Source organism: Brachycentrus maculatus, unplaced genomic scaffold (assembly GCF_059751285.1).
Source record: "Brachycentrus maculatus isolate JH-2025_06_01 unplaced genomic scaffold, ASM5975128v1 h1tg000188l, whole genome shotgun sequence".
Classification (NCBI taxonomy): Eukaryota; Metazoa; Arthropoda; class Insecta; order Trichoptera; family Brachycentridae; genus Brachycentrus; species Brachycentrus maculatus.
The window spans coordinates 975,215-998,131 of NW_028280939.1; the positions used below are offsets into that span (position 1 = coordinate 975,215).

The window sequence follows — 22,917 nt, forward strand, 5'->3', positions numbered from 1 at the left end:
TCCTTTCAAGAACGTCATAAATCAAAAAACTTGATTTTTCAGGAGAACGTTTTTGAAGTGTAAAACTATAATACAATGTATTAAAAATAAATATCAGGCCACTTATTGAACTTTTCACTGTGCAACAGATCTTTTTAGGTAAAACCTTAATGTTTTTTCTCCATTTGAAAAATATTTAGTACATTTAAAAATATTGAAAAATATTTAGTGCAAAAACAACACTTTCTGCCCTGTAGCGGGTAAATATTAAGTTTAAAATATGCCTCTTTTGCTGGAATATAGTTCATTTTCTAGGCATTCTGAAAACATGCACAACTGAATATTGTTGATTTTTTATTTATGACGTTCTTGAAAGGAGTGAGCAATTTGTGCAAGTAACGGTTAGCAGTCCGTGTCGAGTCACTCGAGGTGTGTCCGACAGCGAAAGCTACAACACCTGAACAATGCTTTCAGCTCGGACCAACACACTAACAGAATGGACAAGTTAGTCCTTTCGCTTTTTAAGGTGCGCTCACGGTCATCTTCGCAACGTAATTGGTCCATATTTAGATCGAACGTCAAAAGAAACAATAACAAAAATATTATCAAGACAGATGACCGTTTTGCGAGGGAGAATAATGGTATGATTGATCGTTTTTTGAACCAAGGATAATGTTAACTATTAGTAACGTGTAACTTTTGAGAGCTCGCTACTGACATTAAAATAACCTATTTTCAATTACAACAGAACGAATTTTTATCTAAATTAATAATGTACAGTTGAACACCTTTTTAAAGATCAATAATTTATGTAGTGGCTACTACAAAGTATGAATATCTAAAAAGGTCAACGTAATCCTCTTTTGTATTCGGCATAAAAGTTTAAAACTTAAAACATATATTTTAATGAATATACTAGCTATGGGTATAGCTAGTTTATAATAAAGTCGGGTGGCTACGCGTTGTTATGGCTCAGTTTTGTTAAATGAAAAAAAAATACAAATCATACATTTCTAATACGTTTCATTTCACAATTCTTGTGGAAACAATGAAAATATTAAAAATCTGTTAAACTTAAATGCAATCGAAAATATTAAGTGACAGCGGCTGTCAAGAAGCATGCTATCCGCCATGAGCAATTTCTAGCATTGTGTCTTTCTGTTATGTTCAACAGATGGCGTTGCCATTGCGGTGAAAAATGTGTGTTTATAAAGAACATGTTTTTACTTGTCACAGGTAAAAAACAACTATTATAAGTGTGTAATTTTTTTCATCAAAATCTCGAATCAAGTGGCGATTTTTAGGATTTTAAATAAACGAGCATTACCATTTTTATTTGTAAATATTGGTAAAAACATAATGATTAAAACATGTGTAATTTACTGCTAAGATTCGCTACCCAGTTGGAAAGAGCTGACACTTATTCATTTTCTTATTTCACTTTTTTATTTAATAAAATTTCAATTAATATCTCGCATATTGGATTTCAATAAAATATTTTTTTACAATATTGAATTTAACGACCGCAATAAGATAAATGTTGTTTTGTTAAGTTATCAAACAAGGCAGTAAAAAATGTCGGAATCTCGTATGAATTACATTCGAGTATCTGTGGAATAAAAACATTGATTTATGCACGGAGCGCGTGTTTTTTGCAACATTTGTGCAAGTGGTATTATGTATTATGGTGGCTTCATAATACAAACATTTAAGAGGGTTGTCAATATCCAAACGGCCATATTCATAAAAATAAAAATATATTCGTAACAGCAATTGAATAATAATCTTGGAATATTAAAAAACAATAATAAAAGTTATTCAAGTGCAAGTTGAATTAGTACCTACATATCACGCACTCCGTTAAAGAACGTCATAAATAAAAAAAATAGATTTTTCACGAGAATGTTTTTAAAGTTCAAAAATATAATACAATATATTAAAAATAAATATCAAGCAACTTATTGAACTTTTTACTGTGCAACAGATCTTTTTAGGTAAAATCTGAAGGTTTTATCTCCATTTAAAAAATGTTTAGTGTATTTAAAAAAATAATTACACAATACCTTTTCTTCAAAATGCAAAAACAACACTTTCTGCCCTGTAGCGGGTAAATATTAAGTTAAAAATATGCCGCTTTTGCTGGGATGTAGAACATATTCTGGGCATTTCGAAAGCATGCACAACTGAAAATTGACGATTTTTGATTTATGACGTTCTTGAAAGGGGTGAGCGATATATGCTTTAAATCTATATAGATACAAATTTGAACGCTCGTTCTATCAAAATCTATAATATCTTAAAAGTATTCACCGATTTATTTGAAATTTTGACACAACGTTGCATTCGAATATGCGTGTTGTACACCTGACACAGGCAAAAAAACGTTTTTTTTTTAAATAAACAGGTTTTTACCACGACGGCCGCGCCAACTGTTGAACGTAATAGCAATACTTGATAAACTTAACATTGTTCATGACGAACGAAGGATAGAGACAGGTGGAGACTGACGATAAAAGAATCAAACGAATCATCATCCAGATTGTAACCCACGAAGAATAACAAGAATTGAATTGATAAAATATTCATAAAATAATTTTTTCACATCTCAACAAAGATGAAGAATTATATAGAAGCCTGGGGATTTACGGGGGTTACGACCGTCATAGGCTGGTTTAAATGATCATATTACACACGTGCAACATTCACCAATTCTACCCATAATTGACAACCACACTACTCAAATTCTCGGAACTTCAATATATTGTTCAAATTCGTAACATAGTGCTTGAATTCACTGCAATTACTAAAATTCTACTAAAGACATCTATGATGAGATGAAAGAAGCTTTTATTATAGTGAGCAGAAACTATTTTATTTGTATGTGAGCATTGTGAGTATTGTGAACAATTGGACACGCTCAAAACGTTGTACTATATAAGTTTTTATGTTTGGTTGGTTTTCATATTTTAATCATTACTTTTGTCTATTTTTCACGGGTTCGCATTTGTAACATTCGCGAGTTTAGACTCCCCCCTTGCAGCATTATAATACCGAATACAGCATCCCTTTCGGGTTTCGAGGGAGCCGACAGATGTACGCCCTTCGAGGCTCACAAAGGACCTCCCAGAGAATCGATACATTTATTATTTTTTAGCAATCAACGATGCCACTCGACTAACGACTTCATTTCGGCCAGATTGTATAGTGGTATTTACCATAAAGTGGTAGTTGGACAGTGAATGGACTAGATAGGTTTTATATAAAAAAAAAAGTAGGGTTTTCACCAATAGAATTAAATATTTTTAAAAATATTATTATTTTTTATTAACATAAATTGTATACCTTTATTTGAATCACAATATTAAACATATTTAAAAAATATATTTTGCAAAGACCCACCAAGTCCCCTTGTATGTCTTGTCGGTGGAGTTCTTTTTGAATACATTTTTTATTGTTTTTGACCAATTTAACCTAATATACACACAAAAAAAGAGAGAAAAATTAAGAATATATAAGTATACATTTTACAATTGTCATAAAACTAACTGTTGATCAATTACCCATTCCTTTATTTTGCCTTTGATCCATATTTTATTTTGACCTCTAACATCCGTCGGCAACAAATTGAAAATGGTTTAATGAAATCGATGTGATTTTATAAATATGTATATACGAGTTTATATATTGTAAGTAAAAAGTTTGTGATATAATAAATAACTATAAAAATAATTCATTCTCCTAAATTGAGACGAAGCATCTATCGTTTTTATACGAAAGAAGATGATGTCTGAGCATTCCAGGGCTTACGACCTGGCATTTGGATGGCTTTAGTGATCACATTATTCACTTGTGCAACGTTCTCCACTCTACCCATTATTGAACATCCCATATTACATGACTTTTTCAAGGATATCTGTTGATGGATTCCTTTTGTATATTAGTTGTAAATTTGTAAGATGTGAAGTTTCAGCTGTCGGCGCTACCCTCAGTTGAGAATTTGTGAAGTTCATAGCTTTCTCTATTCAAACAGTAGGGTGAATATTCCAGTGTCTGATAAAATAAATAATTCAAAATAATGAAATAATACGTTTTGATTTCTCTTTTAAACTCACTTAACACCTCCGAATCAAAGTTATTTTTATCGGAAAAATTAAAAATAAGTTTCTTAATAGGTACATACTTATTTATTAATCGATACAGCCACTAAATTAAATTAAAATAATTATTTTAATTAAATTAAACACTTGAATAATCCAATGAATTGAGTTTTATTTTTATTTACAACTTGTTTCGAAAACGACAATTGTTTTCATCTTCTGGTACAAATTAAAACTAATTAATTTGTACCAGAAGATGAAAACAATTGTCGTTTTCGAAACTAGTCGTAAATAAAAATAAAACTCAATTCAGTGGATTATTCAAGTGTTTAATTTAATTAAAATAATCATGTCATTCCACAAAGTTAATGCCGAATCAATAAGTAAATTAAAATAGAGTAAAATAACTGGATTTTGTTAGATTAAAGATAATATATAAATGCCACAAGGATGGAAAAAGCCGATAAATTGTAGGTAGGTACAAGTATGTACCAAAAAAACAATAATTGTCGTGAAGGGTCTGCAGTATCACCCTTGTAGGTTTGATGACATCGTGGAGTGAGGGAGGTACCCATTGCGCAGTGCATATTGTGGTGAATAGGGACAGGGGTGTGCCCACTCGCACCCTCGTGTAATTTATGCCACATTGTTACAGTAAGCACCCTGCCCTATATATTCACTTAGAGAACAAGTGTCATCAAACAGTTTAGGTTCACGTGCATTCTAAAACTTTCATATCAATTTTAAAACCAAACGAATAATACTTAATTGAGATTGTATTGTAAAGTTTACTTAATATTTCTAACTAATGTCAACGAAAAAAATGTGACTTTGCATAAAAGCGTTCAATTTGGCTTGTTTTCTGCTTAGTCTTAATATCTATAAATATATAATTTCGATCCCTCTACTTATACTATCGTTAGCAACAAATCGACTAAAATATTCTTTAAAGAAAATACATATATTCATGTAGTATTTCATTACGCCTTTTGTTCTTATTCACAAACAAGATATTTTGTTATAATTTTTTTTCTTGGACGCAAAACTTGTGTAACTCGGTACAAATGTACCGGTGAAAGTATGTTTAAATTCACCTCCAGAGAAATTTTTTTTTGCTTATTGTACCTACATACGAGGCTATTAAACGTATAAGGAGTTTCTATAGAAACGAACAAAGTAAAGTAATTAAAAGTTTTTTTTTAGATGGGAATTGCATTTATTATTTACCTTGCTTATTATGTACAAGGTTTATAGATCATTTAGTGGATTTTTGTTTCTTCTAGCTAATTAAATATGTTTTATTTGAATCTGTTTTGGGAACAGGAGGGATAATCTAGTGTGGGTCAAATGGGAACTTCTCAGCATTTGCTCATTGCTGGGAGGAAACCACGCAAAACTCCCCAGGAGAAGGCGGACTGTTGACTAAATAAGGAGTAATTTAAAGTTTAAAAATATGATGATACTAAGAGATTTGTGGTAAAATTTATGATTGAGTTTTTCACCATTACGGAGATCAAAAAAAGTTGGAGAAACGTTTGTCGCTACTCAGATACTAGAGAAACATTGACACGGAACATTACACATTAGAGGGTGGGTTGTCTATGATGTGAATAGATTTCCTACTGTTTGCAAATTTGGGTTAGTGGTTTAACTACTCCTTTGTATAGTAACTCCTGAGACCCATAAATAATTCAAGAGATGGAGCACTTTTTTACCATTATTGCAGAGTTAAGGGATACAATTGAAATGTATATTAATGGATATTGATCATGGGGAAGATAAAAACGTTAATGGATAAAAATGTAATATGCACTTGGCGTACTATATCCACTAACGACTTTAACAAAGCTTTGTAAATATATTTTAATTATTATCATATTTTGGAGAAGACGTGCAGAGCTTTTAAGCATATTTTTATTAATATGATTATTAAAAAAATAATACAATCTGTATAGGTACAATTATTAATAAAAAAAAGTATACAAATATATTTATTATATGTATAAATGTTTTGTTTTACCTCTATAACGTATAAAAGTAAACCTGCTCATATTTAAAGAAGGAGTTCGCATTAAAATGTCCATAATAAAGTATTTCAGTATTAAAATTCAAATAAGGATTATTGTATACATTTTTTGGTTTGAATATAAACAAAAAAATGTAAATATTCTGTTTCGCAAATACCATAATTGTCAAATCTATTGAAAAGATCTAATTATACAAAAATTGTAATTAACAAGATCATTAGTCATATTTTCATGTTGGATAATAATCAAAGTAATCGCTTTTCAGATATAACATTTTAGTAGAAAACAATTACTATCCGGTAGTCAATAAATCAACGATTTTAATATAGTATATAAATTTCAATTAAAATATTGATAAAACTGTAGCAAATCATAGTAACAGTTGGTTGTTTTGGGGAAGTATTTTGATTATTTTTTTTATCTAGTAGTGTTTGCGAACTAAACTAACTTGTCTGTCTCTTTCTGTTTCACAGTAACAAAAATAAGAAAAAGCTAGGGTAGGAACAACAATTCGTACTAGTTTAAAGGGTATATTTTATCCTGGTGTAGTTACTACATCTGACAGTTTGGTTAACGCGAGAATTACCGCAAGTGAGGAGTGAACAATATCAGACTATTCCCAGATGACCGGGGGATGTTTTAATAAAAGAATCATCCCCTAGGAATATAGTAGCGTTAGGATTTTGAAACTGACAGTCGGTGTTTTTAATGCTTTATCCCTTACAAAAACAAAATAAAAATAATGGACTTTCAGCTAATAAATAGATAATATTTTACTGGATTTTCAATTTGACGTGTTGGTTGGTTTGATGGTACGGATGTATTTTTTGCAATTGCTACAAAAATGTCAATACTATTCAAATTTGTTTAATATAATACTTAACAAACCATATTTAACCATTTCATAAATTGTGTACTAGACGATGAAAACTTTTAATTTTTAAAAAAAAAAATCATTAGTGAAATCTGAAGATTTTAATGGATTTTTACGAGTGATATCCGTAGATTTTAATTCAATTATGTGCAAAATGGAGATTTCAATAAGTTAATAACAGTAAAATCTAGGATTTAAATCAATTTATGAGTGAAACCTGCATATTTTAACTCATTTGTATAAGTGAAAAATGGAGATTTTAATTAATTTTCATGAGTGAAATTTGCAGATTTAAACTAATTTTTATCAGTGAAATCTGGAGATTGTAATTTCGAAAGCTTATACGAGTTTCCAAGAAGTAAAGAATCAACAAATTTCTATTTTAAATATTAAAATCAAACACTGATTTCAGTCTGCTGAATTGTATATTAAAAAAAAATGTAATAAACATATTCATTAAAAACGTAATAAAATTAGCGACCTTTGATTTAACAGAGTCTAAATTAAATCAACAATAAAGAAACATTTTGAAATCAAATCGGCATCAATGCCAGAGATAGTTGTATATTGGAGGATTAAAATACTGTGTAATATGTTAAATAGCGCATGTGATTCTCAGGTCGCCAACCATCGTTACACGTTTCAAAAACCACCAAATAAATATTTCATTATTTATTTATATTTTTAACTTATATAATCCAACAAGACTCTCAACCTTAAATTTCTTCATCTAAAAATATGAATTAATCCGAACTTCATAAATAAATATTTTATACGTGAATAAATGGACAGGATATAAATCATATTTACCATTCTTGCACACGTGCGTTTAATAAACACTTAATTGAATATTCTGCGTATACTATATTTAGTAGAATATATTATTTTCAAATGAACTAATGAAATATCAGTAGGTATATTTAAATATTGTATGCTTAAACAAACTAGGATAACGCCCTTAGACCCATATGATACCAATATACACTATAGAGAACGTGTACGATATTTTATATTTTCTCATACGAATAAATTATATCGACTGTACCTAGTAAAAAACTATAAAATTATTATATTAAGTTCCACATTTTTGGAAAGACGCAGTCGATATGTTGCTATCTGCAAACAACGAATGTATTTAGTTTTAAATGTATTTGGTAAATACCATTTTCAAACGACGTGTGTAAAAATGATGGAGAATGCATCGTAACACGTATCGCAATAGATTTTAAGACATAGTGGTATTTAAGTAAAACTTATTTAGTTTTATTAAAATAAAATGTTTGTAGACCCTTTTGGTTTCGATAGAGAGGAGTATTGTGTGGAGTTTTGTAAAAGAAGCGGTGGCACAATACACACTGATTAAATCATATATTCAATAAATTCGTTCACAATGTCGCCCGGAGCACTCATTCCTATAAGGTAACGAGTAAGAGGATTATCGGTTTATTCAGACAATATTTAAACCCGAGGGTAATCATCCGTGGGATGAATTTAGACTTTGTAATGCAATTATTATAGTAACAGTAATCGGACTGACGCATCTGCTTTATTCGATTCAGAAGTAATGTACAAAATAAAATAAAATATATTTAATAAATAAAAAATATTCGAAGAACTAACTTTTTTATTCTACATTTTATCACTCATATCAAAATCTGTTAAAATCCGTATGATTTTGGTCTAAGATAAAAAAATATATTACTTATTTGTCTTCTCTTTTTTGTTTTGTTTACGTACTAAAAAATAGCTACTTTTATAATAAGGCGCTTCTGGTATCAGAACAGGGTGATTTTCAATAAATTCTGGGGGGAAAAATTGGAAATATTTCTTTGGACCCCCATTGGAATTAAACTCGGGGCATCCAGCATGGTAGCTAGATGCACTCATCATAATACTATGGAGGTGTTGTACCTTATGAATAGACAATGAAATCTAATTAAAGTAAATAAAAAATATTTATACCATACATGAATTAATTTGAACGTTTCAGAGACAATCAGACAGATCAATAAAGCTAAAATGCCAGACTTAAATCATACTATGTATTGATTTAGTATAAACTTTATGGAATAACATCACGTTGTTAAAAAAAATACTCGTACCACTTTTGAATGAACCAACTTCGAAACCATCATTAGTTCTCGAAACTAGTCGTTTTTACATTAACAATATCTAAAAGTAAAGAAGTGTAATATTTTTATATAAACAAGTGAATCAGTTCAGAAGAAATTAAATAAAAAAAAAGTCCATAGCAACTCTCAAGGAAGCGTCAAACATTACTTGTTCAAGTTATTAGTTCGGCTACATGGAGCAGTTAAGAACGCCTTAATTTAGCAACATTTATGAATAATACTTAAATAATTAATATCATTCGCAGGGAAATTATCCCATCTTTGTCGTTTTATTTCAATTAAGGGCACTCGCCGCTAAGCTTTAAGGCAGAAAGCTCTCCAACGTGAAACGTGACCAATAACGTTGTCACGAATTTATCGTTAAGGCAGGCGAACTAATTAACATCGCGGCTATAATTATGAGTAGTGATTTGTGCGAGGCTGTGCGGGACAAAACACTGTTTCTTTGCGTCCACCTTAATTGAGGCAATTAATAAAACACAACGTAGGTACTATATACTCGTACATACGTCCTACATGGCCTTAAACTAAGACCACTATTTTCATATGCGTAAAGAACTAGAACGTTCCAGTAAAAAAATCTAAAAGAATCAATGTTTAAGAATAATATTTTTATTTATTTATTACTATGACCTCTGACATGTATTGAATGCATAAATAAAAAAAATATGGTTTCATTAATTAGTAATTATAAGTACATGAAAAAAACTATACGCCAGCATATTTAAAGTCGAATAGATCAATTTCATTCAACATATTTTAAAAAAATTGATCCGGCAGTCACTTTGTGGAAAAATCTATCCAATTTTAACTTAAATTTTACTCGGTAGATACCACTGTTTCTTAAAATCTATTGTGACACGTGTTTCGGTGCATTCAGCATCATTTTCAGACACCGTAAATGTTTACGTTTGAAAAATGTGCGGAATGCATCAAAACACGTGTCACAGCAGGTTTTAAGAAAAAGTGAAATTTTAATAAAAAAATGGATAAATGAAAAAGTTTAAATTCCGAATGACATAAGGTTCTAGTACTATAATAAATAAATGAGCTTTAATGAAACTTTTTCGAATACCCTAAATGCAAAAATAATATAGAATTCCTAAAAACACTATTTAAAAAAAGGAAAGAAAAACTTATTTTCACACTGGATTTCTTGATTCATGTTAATTGTTAGATATTTGATACAACGCATGAATAATAATCCTTGATATTCTGAATTCACCGTTTTGTAATTTGCCCATATATAAACACAGATATTTTTAATACATTTAAATTGAAAGTAGATACCAACAAGCATTATGATATATTTTCGCCAAGTAAAAAAGTGATCCTAATGTGATAGCGACCTTATGTATAATAATAAAAATGAAACCCTTATCCGCACCCCAATGGTGCATAGGGCACTGCTTCATATAAACGCAGTGTTATCTCGATCGTTTACACATGAAGGAAAGGTGATCAGCCCTCTGCTTCAGGTACCAGTCCAGGGTAATATTGAATAAATATTACAGTGAAAAAATCACTTATATTTATTTGACCCCCCCTGGGAATCGAACCCGGGACCTCCAGAACGGTAGCCGAGCGTGCTGACCATTACACTACGGAAGCGGACCTTATGTATACACTATTAATATATTATACACGGGTATTGGTAATAATATTATACAAATATGGGTCAATTTAGTTTTCGAGTATAAAACTAATACTCGAATGTTCTTAAGAGTCTGCACATTAAAATTAAGTGAGAATAATCTTTTCATATTAGTCAAATCATTTATGATTTATTAAGTACATGAAACGACCACTTTAAAGTTAATGAATATTGAATGTTATTTCTGTAAGTCGACGGAGGCGTTTGGGATTAAAATACTTGTATGGACGGAATTAACAGCAGTGTAAGTTGTTAAAATAAAGAAGACAAAAGCTACAGAAAGCTAAGTTTAACGTTTTATGGAATAATTAGGTAAATTTGAGTGGGTTTACACACGATATATTGTTAAGAAGGCGTTAAAGTGGCAATGTGTCCATTTTATAGGATACAATTGAAACATAATACTTTGATCCACATCCTATTAAAATTAATCGTTTTTTTTTTGGTTTTCTTTCAAAAAATATAATAGTATAATTACTCACTAAAGCCAGCATTTAAAATGATCTATTATGGGTTATTGCTCCTACGCATACAAAAGAAAATGGTTTATCCATTTTTTTAAAGTATGTGATGTATCACCTATATGATTTTTTTAGATCAAATGACTTACGAATATTTTGAGTCATAATAAATAATATTAGGGTTGGTGACTTACTTAAATATGAGCTAAAGTACGTGGCATACAACAATTGCGTTTTTTCTAATGCTATAATTATACTTCTATATTTACTTCGATATGATATTTCTTCTATATTCATATGTACATATCTTCACTTTATTGAAACTCGGATAAGCTTAACTATATTCCTACTAACTTGAGAAAGCTATAAACTGCTCTTGATAAATAGTTAGTATAGTAGTAGTCCGGTCTTCGTAGTGTAGTGATAAATGCATTTGCCTATCAAGCTGGAGGTCCAGAGTTAGATTCTCAGGGGGGTAAAAATGAATATAATTGATTTATAAGAACTATAAATGAGTAGAGTAGTAGGCTTAAGGCGTGATAATCAAAAGCCTATAACTTAATTTTAAAAAATAAGTTTAAAAAAAAAAAAAAAAATATGCTTTTGAAAAGAAAAGAGTTATTGAAGATAAAGATTTAATTTGTATACCTACAAACATTTTATGTCCTTATTGTGATATTCATAACTCCTTAATAATACTACTTAAATCTTACCTTGATCACATAGTATACCGCCCCAGTTTGTATCGCAGATGCATTGCCACGACGAGCCGTTGCAGTACCCATGTTTACATCCCGGGTAAGGCTGACACTGGTCACAAAACTCTCCTCTCCATCCCAAACGGCATCTAAAACAAGGAAATTAATGAATTAATAATAACTAAATTAAAAAAAGTATAATTAATGAATTATATATTTATATAATTATAAGTAACAGGACGCAGAAGCGTGGGTAGGCCCAGACAAGATGGTCCGATGACATTGATAAAGTGGAGAGCAAGCACTGGAAGAGTCGCGTCCAACAGACAACTGTGAAATCCAAGAGGAAGGTCTTTATTCAATACTGGTCACAAGAAGATGGCTGAAATTAGTAAGGCATAATGGATTTAACATACTAAATGTAGACTTAATAGATTAATGGATTTAAGATAAAAATAAATATAAGATGCTGGTCTAAGTGTAGGCGGCAGTTGAACGAGATGATAGCTAGGCAAAGAGGTGAAACATCGAAATAATTTAGTTTCGGAATAATTCATCATTATGGATCACTGCAACGAACGACCGATGATAAAACTTTTATCTTACTTTCAACTAGCTGTTCCCGGCCACGTGTCGGGTGGCTATTTCCGATTAAATGGAAAAGAAATAAAATTGAAAGCACACATTTCTAATATATTTATTGATTTGGCGTTTAATTTGTAGAACTCCATTTTAATTTATGTATTAATTTTAAATCAAACACAGATTTTTTGAGTCTACTAAGTTGTATTTTATTAACAAAAACACATAAAAAATTATATTGTGACAATTGTTTCGCCTTGTTAGGGCATTATCAAACGAATGTCTGGGCAATGTTAGGGCATTATCAAACGAATGACATTCGTTTGATAATGCCCTAACAAGGCGAAACAATTGTCACAATATAATTTTTTATGTGTTTTTGTTAATAAAATACAACTAAGTAGACTCAAAAAAATCTGTGTTTGATTTAAAATTAATACATTTCTAATATGTTTAATTACACAATAGTTGTGAAGCAATGAAAATATTAAAAGTGTATGCAATTGAAAAAAATGAAAATGATAAATGATTAATGATTAAAATCTATCACAAAGCACGCTGCCTGAAATAAGCAATGTTAAGTATTACGTGTGTTGCTGTTATGTTCAACAGAATGCACTGCCATAGCGGTATTTTATTTTATTTTTAAAAACATGTTTTTACTTGTCACCCGAGGTAAAAACATGATTGAAAAATTCGAGATAGAATTTTATTTAAATGAAAGATCAAACATGAAAATTGATTTATCCATTAATTTGATGTTGTGTGACCTTGATCATCAATAGTGTGTGTAAACACCAATTTGATTCATAAACATATAAAAAAAGTAACACGTTTGTGCAATGTTGTGAAGTAGTTATTTTTAAAATTAAAACAGGTTAATTTCGATGCAAATTCGCTGAAGACGCGCAGTTCAATGACTTCACCAAGATGTATTATATTACGTCAATAAAAATTTAATATATCCAACAGGGGTGGTCAAAGCGTCGACTGCGTAACTATTTATATACTTGCAATATGAAAACATTGTCGAAAATATGTAATGCCATGTTTCCGACGTAAAAAATGACATAAAAAAATGTAAATAATCAACTGATCAAATTATAAGTATCAGAAATTAAAATGTTATTTCAAGATCTCTCTAAAAAATATGTATATGAATACAGAATGTATCTTACGTTTATCCAATTAGATAAATGAAATATTTCACAAATTATCAAATTTTGGCAGGACCATCTGTCAGAATTCTATCTGCTATAAAAAAATCAACCAACGTACAAAAGGAATCCTACAATAGTGCAAATATGAAATACTTCTTTCAAAATCAATGTAGTATAGGAATTCCATAACATGCAAAACGGTGATCGTCGTTACAAAAAATAAGAAAATGGAAGAATTTTTTTTACTACTTAGTCTCAAGAGAAGAAATCGTTATTTTCTTTTAAATATGTATGAGTATTATCTAACATATGTTTATTTTAAATATGAACTTATTTTTGGGTTTTCTTATAATCACCTAACTCATATGGACATACGATATTGGAAGACTACCGTCCAAAGCTATATTAATAAAAAAGCGACCAAAAGCTTGGCTACTCCTGATATACAATATAAATGTATTTTGAAAAGATATTCATAAAATTAATATTAAAATACTTAGTGTATTTCTTAATTTTCATATTCAAATTATGTGCTTGTTAGAAATTCTATTGCATTCATTATAAAATAATAAATCCACTAAATCTGGAATGTAGGTTCAAGAGGACGCATTCGTCACTTGAGTCATGTTAGTTCCAAACCTACTTCAAAATATTTTTTACATCAGATTTTCATAAGATTAAACTACCTGAATAATAGTTTCTAACGAGTGACGTCTCAAAAGATTGTGAATAGCGATATTTTCAATGTTCAAATAGTTTGTCACAGCAATAAAAAACGTATATGCATCGACTGTGATTGACATCACAGATGAGTGATAAAAAATAATTAGAATTTAAAATACGCCTACGCGTAGCGCTTATTTGAGTATTCGTTTTTTTGTTGTTGCTATTTTGGGTATCGATCGAATTAATGTGTTAATTTTGGAGCAAAATATTTGGCAAAGATTAAAAAAAAAATTCAAGTTAAGTTTCTCATGAAGATAGAAAAAAGTAATTCTACATTCCGTTTATTAAATGCTTAAGGACTACACATAATATATATATATATATATATATATATATATATATATATATATATATATATATATATATATATATATATATATATATATATATATATATATATATATATATATATATATATATATATATATATATATATAAATATATATATATATATATATATATATATATATATATATATATATATATATATATATTTATATATATATATATATATATATATATATATATATATATATATATATATATATATATATATATATATAACCCTGGTTTGCGTCATATTTTTATCTTATTATTATTATTTATTAATTATAGTTCCAAAAAACATTGATATTCAATTCATTTGCTAGACATTTCTACATTTAACATATCTTATGCTGGTTACGCTGTACCTCTCCAAAAAAGAGACTAAGCTCTTGTGATTGGAGAGGGACTTACACTCATTGTTTTGCTTATGCCTTACCTTCTTGCGCCCTTTTTTACTAATGTGAAATAAAACAGAAATTATTCAGAATTATATTTCTTGTATAAAAATTATGACCGTTGAAATTTCGACACCATATTGGGAAGACGGCATGGAGCTTGGAGGACGTTCGGGAATTCGTTTCGAGTAACGTTCACCGGACATTTGTCGCATCCTAAACGACCCGTCAGCGGACATGGGACATGAGACATCACACGGTACGTCGAACCTTTTCGCCAATGGACTTGTTTTGTTTCACTTTCTACCGCCACGTCTGCTGAATCCCAAATTATTTTTCGATAACATACTTCAATTGTTTCGATAGAATTCTGTTCCCGGAATCGAATCCTTGTGGCGCCGCTTTTTTGACGTTAAAATTTAATGCTCAATACAATACAATGAAAGAGCCTCACAGATTGCATTAAGAGCCAAATGTGGCTCGCGAGACACACGTTGCCGACCCCTGACCTAAACCACCCTAAGACAGTTCTTAAGCCCTGTAAATACCCAGACTTCCATATTTATCTTCACCTATGTTGAGATGTCAAAATGCGAATATGAAAAATCCGTGTATAAAGATGAATTTAATGTAACTAACTAACTAACCATCACGCCTTACAACTCTGTCTTTGCAAATATTCTTCGCCTCTTCCGCGTTCATCTCCTCATATATACCCGCCGATTGTTTCGACTCCTAATCTGACCACTTTCAAGTATTTGGCATACCTGATCGTGCCAAGTTTTTCCCGGTCTTCCTTTGTTCCTTTTTCCAATTACATTCGCCTCATAAATTTATTTTACCGTTCTTTCCTCGCCCATTCGTTCTACATGTCCAAACCATCTCAACACACCTTTCTTAATTTTTTCGACAGTGCTTATCTCAGCTTTGCATTCCTTCCTTATTTCACTATTCGAACATCTATCATACATCTTTTTTTCGCACATTGTTCTGAGAGATCGCATTTCGACTGCATTCAGTCTACTTTCATCCTTCTTTTGCCAACTCCATGTTTCACATCCATTCATTAAGGTCGGAACCAGGACTCCGTTGTGTACTGCCAGTTCAGCTTAGTTTAATCTCCAAGTGCATAAGCCCTCATGATGGCAGACGTTGTACATACGTCGTATGTACACGTACACACTTGATATCATATGTTGTGTAGGCATTAAGAGTTTGAGTGAAGGCCACCAGTTCCGAGTGATGTGAATTGGTCCCCGAATGCCTTTAATCCGCTGGGGCACCTTGAGCATTCGTGGTCTGCGAGATTATAGATCGAGCTTCTGGGAATTCATAACATATTCATTACTGGCTACAGGATGCCCGACCCCCTCTCTTGGATGCTAATTAATCGGAATTATTTCTACACTTCCCCGCGCTTGTTATTCGGTCTCGCGACTACACACAAAAACGCGCATCCAATATCCACCGGAGGACTATTTAATAATTATAAAAAAAAAACTTTAAAAAACAATATACACTAAATAACTCGGTTGTATGGTAGCAAATAACACGCGTAGGTGTGGTTTGTGCAGTCTGGTTAAATAAAAAAAGAAAAGAAATAGAGAGCGCCATTTTTAATCCGCTTCCGTAGTGTAATGGTCAGCACGCTGGGCTACCGCACTGGAGGTCCCGGGTTCGATTCCCAGGGGGGGGGGGGGTGAGATAAATAAAATATAAGTGTTTTTTACACTCAATAATATTTATTCAATATTACCCTGGATTGGTACCTGAAGCGGAGAGCTAATCACCTTTCCTTCATGTGTTAACGATCAAGACAACACTGCATTTATATGATGCAGCGTCCTATGCACCATCGGATGCAGATAAGGATTAAAAAAATAATCTATTTAATTTCACAATGCTATGAAAGTATTAAGTCTGTGAAACAACCTTGCAATCGAAAACATTGAAAATGTTAAGTGACAGTCCTTGTCAAGAAGTATGCTGTCCGCCATGAGGAATGTTCAGTACCGCCAATTTAAAAATGTCCTACTTTTTATTTCACATGTTTGTTAAAACACGCGCGTATTTGAATGTAACGTGTGAAAATCAATCGGTGAATTCGTTTAGGAGATATTGAATAAGAGAATATTGATATTTTTCCCGCTTCCACATACCATAGGTCGCATTTATTTTCACTCGAGTTTATTCGGGAGTGGCCTTTTCTGAGGGTAAATTTTGTATTCATAAGAAACCAAGGAAGTATTCATAAGAAACTAAACTTGTGTTATTTTTTTCAATCTTTGATAAATATTTTACTCCAAAATTAACACATTAATCCGATTGATACCCAAAATAGCAATGACAAAAAATCGGCTACTAAAATACGTTGTCGGCGTAGGTGTATTCTTCAATCGATGCAATAAGTCAAACCCATTTTTTTCATGTAAAAAATATAGTTATCACAATACGTGTATCACACGTTTGATAGTGCAGAGTACTCGAAGGCATTTTCCCTGTAATGTTTTAATTATTTTGTACTTCAAACACCGATTGGCCCTAGTAAATTGATTACTTACAAACGTTTAACCGTGAAGGTGTAATAGAAAACTTTTATGGTTGTACGGTACGATAAATTGAAACTCACAAAACAAATAATTAATCATCAACAACACGTCTGTTTTGTATTGTAATCAACTTTTAATTGTAACCCCTTTTAAATTGGTTTATTAGATTCAGTTTACAGTCTATAATTTGGATTTTGATATATCCCAGATAGGCAGTACAGACAAAGCTGTAATTAACTGAATTTAATATAAAATTAATGAAATAATCTACAGGGAAACGCATAAAAGCTCATTACATCATAAAAATTGTTATGATTCTGAGAATTAAGAGGGCAAAATAATCAACTAATAAAATGTAATGTTTATCGCTCGCTTCGCTGTGATGTACAACTCAATCATCGGATAGTATTGCAATTTTTCTACTGAACCTAAACTAATAATTTTTGTTATAACACGTTTTCTTTGCAACATTTGGCATGAAAAAAATGATATTATCAAAATGCAAGATAACTTCTAAATCGTTTTTGATATTTATTGGCAAAAGAAGAATGAAAGTAGACTGAATGCAGTTGAAAGTAGTATCTGGTGAATACTACCCGTATGAACATAGAATATGCAGTTACGGCTGTAATGTAGTGTATAATTTTATTGGAAACGTTAAGGTATGGAGAATGCAATAACATACGATTATAATTACCAAGTACATACAAAGTATTCACAAAGATACAAAGAGAAGCTTATGTTCAAATGTACGTTTAGTTTATTTATTTATAAACATTTTATTCAGTGCTGTTCATTACTATTAAAAGAAATAAAAATCATAAACCCCTAACGATTAATGCTTATTCAGAATGCCGATGAAAATGATGTAAATGAAAATTGGTTTAGGATAGGAAAGTTAACAAAATTAAATTGATTATTTTATTAAAAACAAATTATGTTCAATACGATTGTTATCAAGTATACGATATGACAAACTGTATTAAATACATATATACTAGGCCTACCATAAAGTTATGTCCACTTTTTAAGCAAAACAAAATATTATATTAAATTTTTCAAACATTGAATAAGTTTTATAGGATAATACATAAACTCTCTATCACTAATTATGACGTATTGCCAGCGTGATGGCATTTGGTATGTATTTTTTAATTTTATTTATTCTTAGAGTCGAGAAAAATTTAGCCAGTGCTTGTGTAATACCATCTTCGTTTTAGATTTTTTTTATCTGCAAAAAAATTGTAGACAGGATAATATTCCTGAGGGATATAATGCCGTGGAATATCTCATAGCAAGAACCTCTCATAACAAGTAATTCGCATAACGAACAACAAAGTAATTCAGATGTTGCTCCCTTAACGAGCGACATTTCGTAAAACGAGTTACAGAAAAAGGGCAAGTCCCCTTTTCACGATATTCACTTGTGAGCCGGGAATTCCGAGCCAGTCAAAACAAAAAAAATGTTTCGCTTAACGAGTAAGATTCTGGAACGAATTATACTCGTTATGAGAGGTTCTAGTGTATTATATAATAAGATATAGTATTATTCGATTCCTGCAGATTGTTCGCGTTTAGAGGCCTAATAGGAAGTAGTTTGCTATGCAGTTCGCGGAGCTTTAGGTAAAGCTTTAATTGGAATATTCCCAGTCGCGGTCGTCTGTCCACACCCAATTTATTGTTTGGTATTATATTATAAACTGTGCTGTATATGAAGCGATTCTCACGGCGTTTAATATTCCGCACGCGGCTGAGCGGCGATTCTATCGAGCCGTTTTGCAATCAAGCCTGCTTCGATGTGATTTATAATAACAGTTTATAGAGAGAATAATTAATATATGGAATAATAGTATGAGGAACTGATTCACGTAACTGTTGCGACTTTTACCCGTGTAGATAGCTATCTTGATTTACCATTATTCGCTTCTTTAATATAATAATTACAACGCTACAACTCTTATCGTTTATTTTCAGATAAATTCCACAAACATTTCTGATTTTTCTTTGCATTTGATATATTTAGAACTAATCTCGCATGTAGCAAACAATTGAGTTAATTTTGTATTTTATAAAAATAATTTATATGGTAAAATAACACTCTCTTTATCATCGTACACTTTGTGTATAACTATATAATTTAACTGTAGATCTGAAGTTGACCTGATGAAGGAATGGTTATACGAAACCGGTAGTAGTGAAGTAGAGTTTTTAAGTAGAATTACAAAAAGTGAACGATGAATGATAAGAAGAGTGTTATCAATTTAGTTTTAAAAACGAACTGAATAAATATACGAATTGAACTTTACGTCCAAACATACAATATTAATTTTTAAAAACATATTTTAAGCTTATAAAATTGACCATATAAAACGTCAAAGTAATATTTTGGTAAATTATTCAAACCAGAGAAAGATAGAGAAATAAGAATTTTAAAAAAATCTTAATTTTTTTTAGCAGTAAAGTTTTCAATCACGGGCAGAATGGCGAATGTTATACATGTCGCTCACTCCTTTCGAAAACGTCATAAATCAAAAATCGACAATTTTGGGTTGTGCATGATTTCGTAATGCCCAGAAAATGTACTATATCCCAGCAAAAGCGGCATATTTTAAACTTAATATTTACCCGCTACAGGACAGAAAGTGTTGTTTTTGCATTTTGAAGAAAAGGTATAGTTTAATTATTTTTTTAAATATACTAAATATTTTTCAAATGGAGAAAAAACCTTCAGGTTTCACCTTAAAAGATCTGCTGCGCGGTAAAAAGTTCATAAGTGGCTTGATACTTATTTTTAATACATTGTATTATATTCTTAAACTTTAAAAACGTTCTCCTGAAAAATCAAGTATTTTGATTTATGACGTTCTTGAAAGGAGTGATCGATGTGTAAAATAACCACTTAACCAGTTAATGACGGGTCATAAGCCCTGTAAACACCCAGATTTTCATATTCTTCATCATCTATGTTGAGATGTCCAAACGTTTAAGAATTTTGTTTTCTTGGTCTCTCACGGGTCGTATTGGAATCTAACCAAAAGCCAATAACGCGGTGAATGTCCATTTTCCAATGTTGTCACCGCACAAAGGAATTAATTACCGGTAACAACCGCGGAAGCACGCACTATTACTCGATTCCGCGGTTTAATTGAATTTTTAGTGCGGAATTATGCCTGGAATTTTCTCCTCGCTTTCAACGAGTACTCGCTTACAGAGATGTTTCGGTACTTGCCCGCTCACTTGCTGCGACCTGTCGAGACACTTTCGCGGCACTAAGTAATATATTGCAACATGGAATCGTAAAGAACGTTACATCGATTAAAAAGTGTAACATTGTATGGTTTCGTCTGTGAGATGCAAAGGTTACACCATTCCGACGCAACCTTATATTGCTAATCTTACACATTAAAATTAAAGTTTTTTTTTCTTCATATTATTTTTTGACATCTTATCAAAGACATATCGCTCACTCCTTTCAAGAACGTCATAAATCAAAAAACTTGATTTTTCAGGAGAACGTTTTTAAAGTTTGAAAATATAATACAATGTATTAAAAATAAATATCAAGCCACTTATTAAACTTTTTACTATGCAACAGATCTTTTTAGGTAAAACCTGAAGGTTTTTTCTCCATTTGAAAAATATTTAGTATATTTGAAAAAATAATTAAACAATACCTTTTCTTCAAAATGCAAAAACAACACTTTCTGCCCTGTAGCGGGTAAATATTAAGTTAAAAATATGCCGCTTTTGCTGGGATATAGTACATTTTCTGGGCATTCCTAAAACATGCACAACTGAAAATTTACGATTTTTGATTTATGACGTTCTTGAAAGGAGTGAGCGATATGGAAGTCTGGGCATTCACGGGGCTGACGACCGTCATTTACACACGTGTAACATTCACCAATTCTACCCATTATTGACAGCCACACTACTCAAATTCTTGGAAGTTCTATATATATATGAACCAATTTTGAAACATTGTTCTTGAATCACTAGAACTTCATTAAAGACATCTATTGGTGAGATGATCATCATACAAAAAATACAAAAAATAATGTGAAAAATATATTCTATAATTTGAGATAATCCAAATTTGTGAACAAATATTTGGACACACACAAAATGTTGTAAAATTAAGTTTAATATTATTTTATTTTGAAATTTAACAGAACAGTTACATAAATAAATATATTTAAAATAAAACAGGTATTTGTAGGTACCATTCCAGTTACAAAATTTCACATTTGTAATTTAATAAAAATACCCGGAAGAGGGACGGGAGGGAGGAAAATGTGAAAATGGAATGATCAAAGCTCAAGTCAAGACGAATTATGTGAAAATAGGTATACACCACGATATGAATATCGACTTACTATGTAAGCGATCTCAGTACTGACAATATCGACTAGAACATATTAAAATTCCCATATTCATCGTTGACGAATTTTGATGAACGATAAATACATATAATAATATTTTTTTAATAATATATAATAACAAAAGTTTTACTTGGTAAATGCCACTATTTCTTAAAATCTATTGTGCCACGTGTTTCGATGCATTCCGCATCGTTTTTAAACACCGTTTTATGATGCGGAATGTATGGAAATACGTGTCACAATATATTTGAAGTATGATGGATAAATATTACTACAAAGTTTCTGCCGAAACAATTAATGAAAAAAATACTTACTCGCATTCTCCTGATCTGTCGCATTTCCCATGGACAGGATGACATCCGGGTTTGCAAACGGCTGTAAAAAAATTAAAAGTTGTTAAACATTACGACACTTAAAATTACATACAATTCAGAGCACAAACCATAACTGAGATTGCATCGTATAATTCCGTATATTAATTCCGTGGTATTCGAAGGCGTCTCATAATAATAGTTATCATCCTAACTACTAGTTTTATGTTATATTTAGACGGAAAACTAATTTGTATGCTAATAAAATAGACCCGGCGAATGTTAGGTAAGGCTGTATTGTACCAGGCGAGCAGCGCTGACAGGAGGTGGGTCGGGTGTCGCACTTGTCAGCCCGGTAATTGCGTGTCGTGTTCTATGCGGTAAGCCACGTTGCTTGGGTGGACAGCGCGCATCAACCGGTACCGCCCCATGTTTACCTGGTACAAGCTTTACGTTTTCAGGACGATAGTCCGTGGAAAATAAGAAAACTTTGATTCAATATAAGTGTATCATGAAAACGTTTTCATATTCATTAAAACAAACTTATTCTTCAAACCCTTATC

General features: G+C 31.1%; 1 protein-coding gene across 2 annotated transcripts in view; it reads right to left on the reverse strand.

Annotated features, from left to right (window-relative positions):
* The window catches only part of Ser (protein serrate), a 324,194-nt gene that overhangs the window by 74,418 nt on the left and 226,859 nt on the right, over positions 1-22,917 (reverse strand). For both annotated transcript variants that reach the window (XM_088262737.1, XM_088262736.1), the window contains exons 5-6: positions 22,358-22,418; positions 11,938-12,071 (exon numbers count right to left, since the gene is read on the reverse strand). In XM_088262737.1, coding sequence (XP_088118863.1) covers positions 11,938-12,071; positions 22,358-22,418 — 195 coding nt within the window. The remainder of the gene's footprint in view (positions 1-11,937; positions 12,072-22,357; positions 22,419-22,917) is intronic.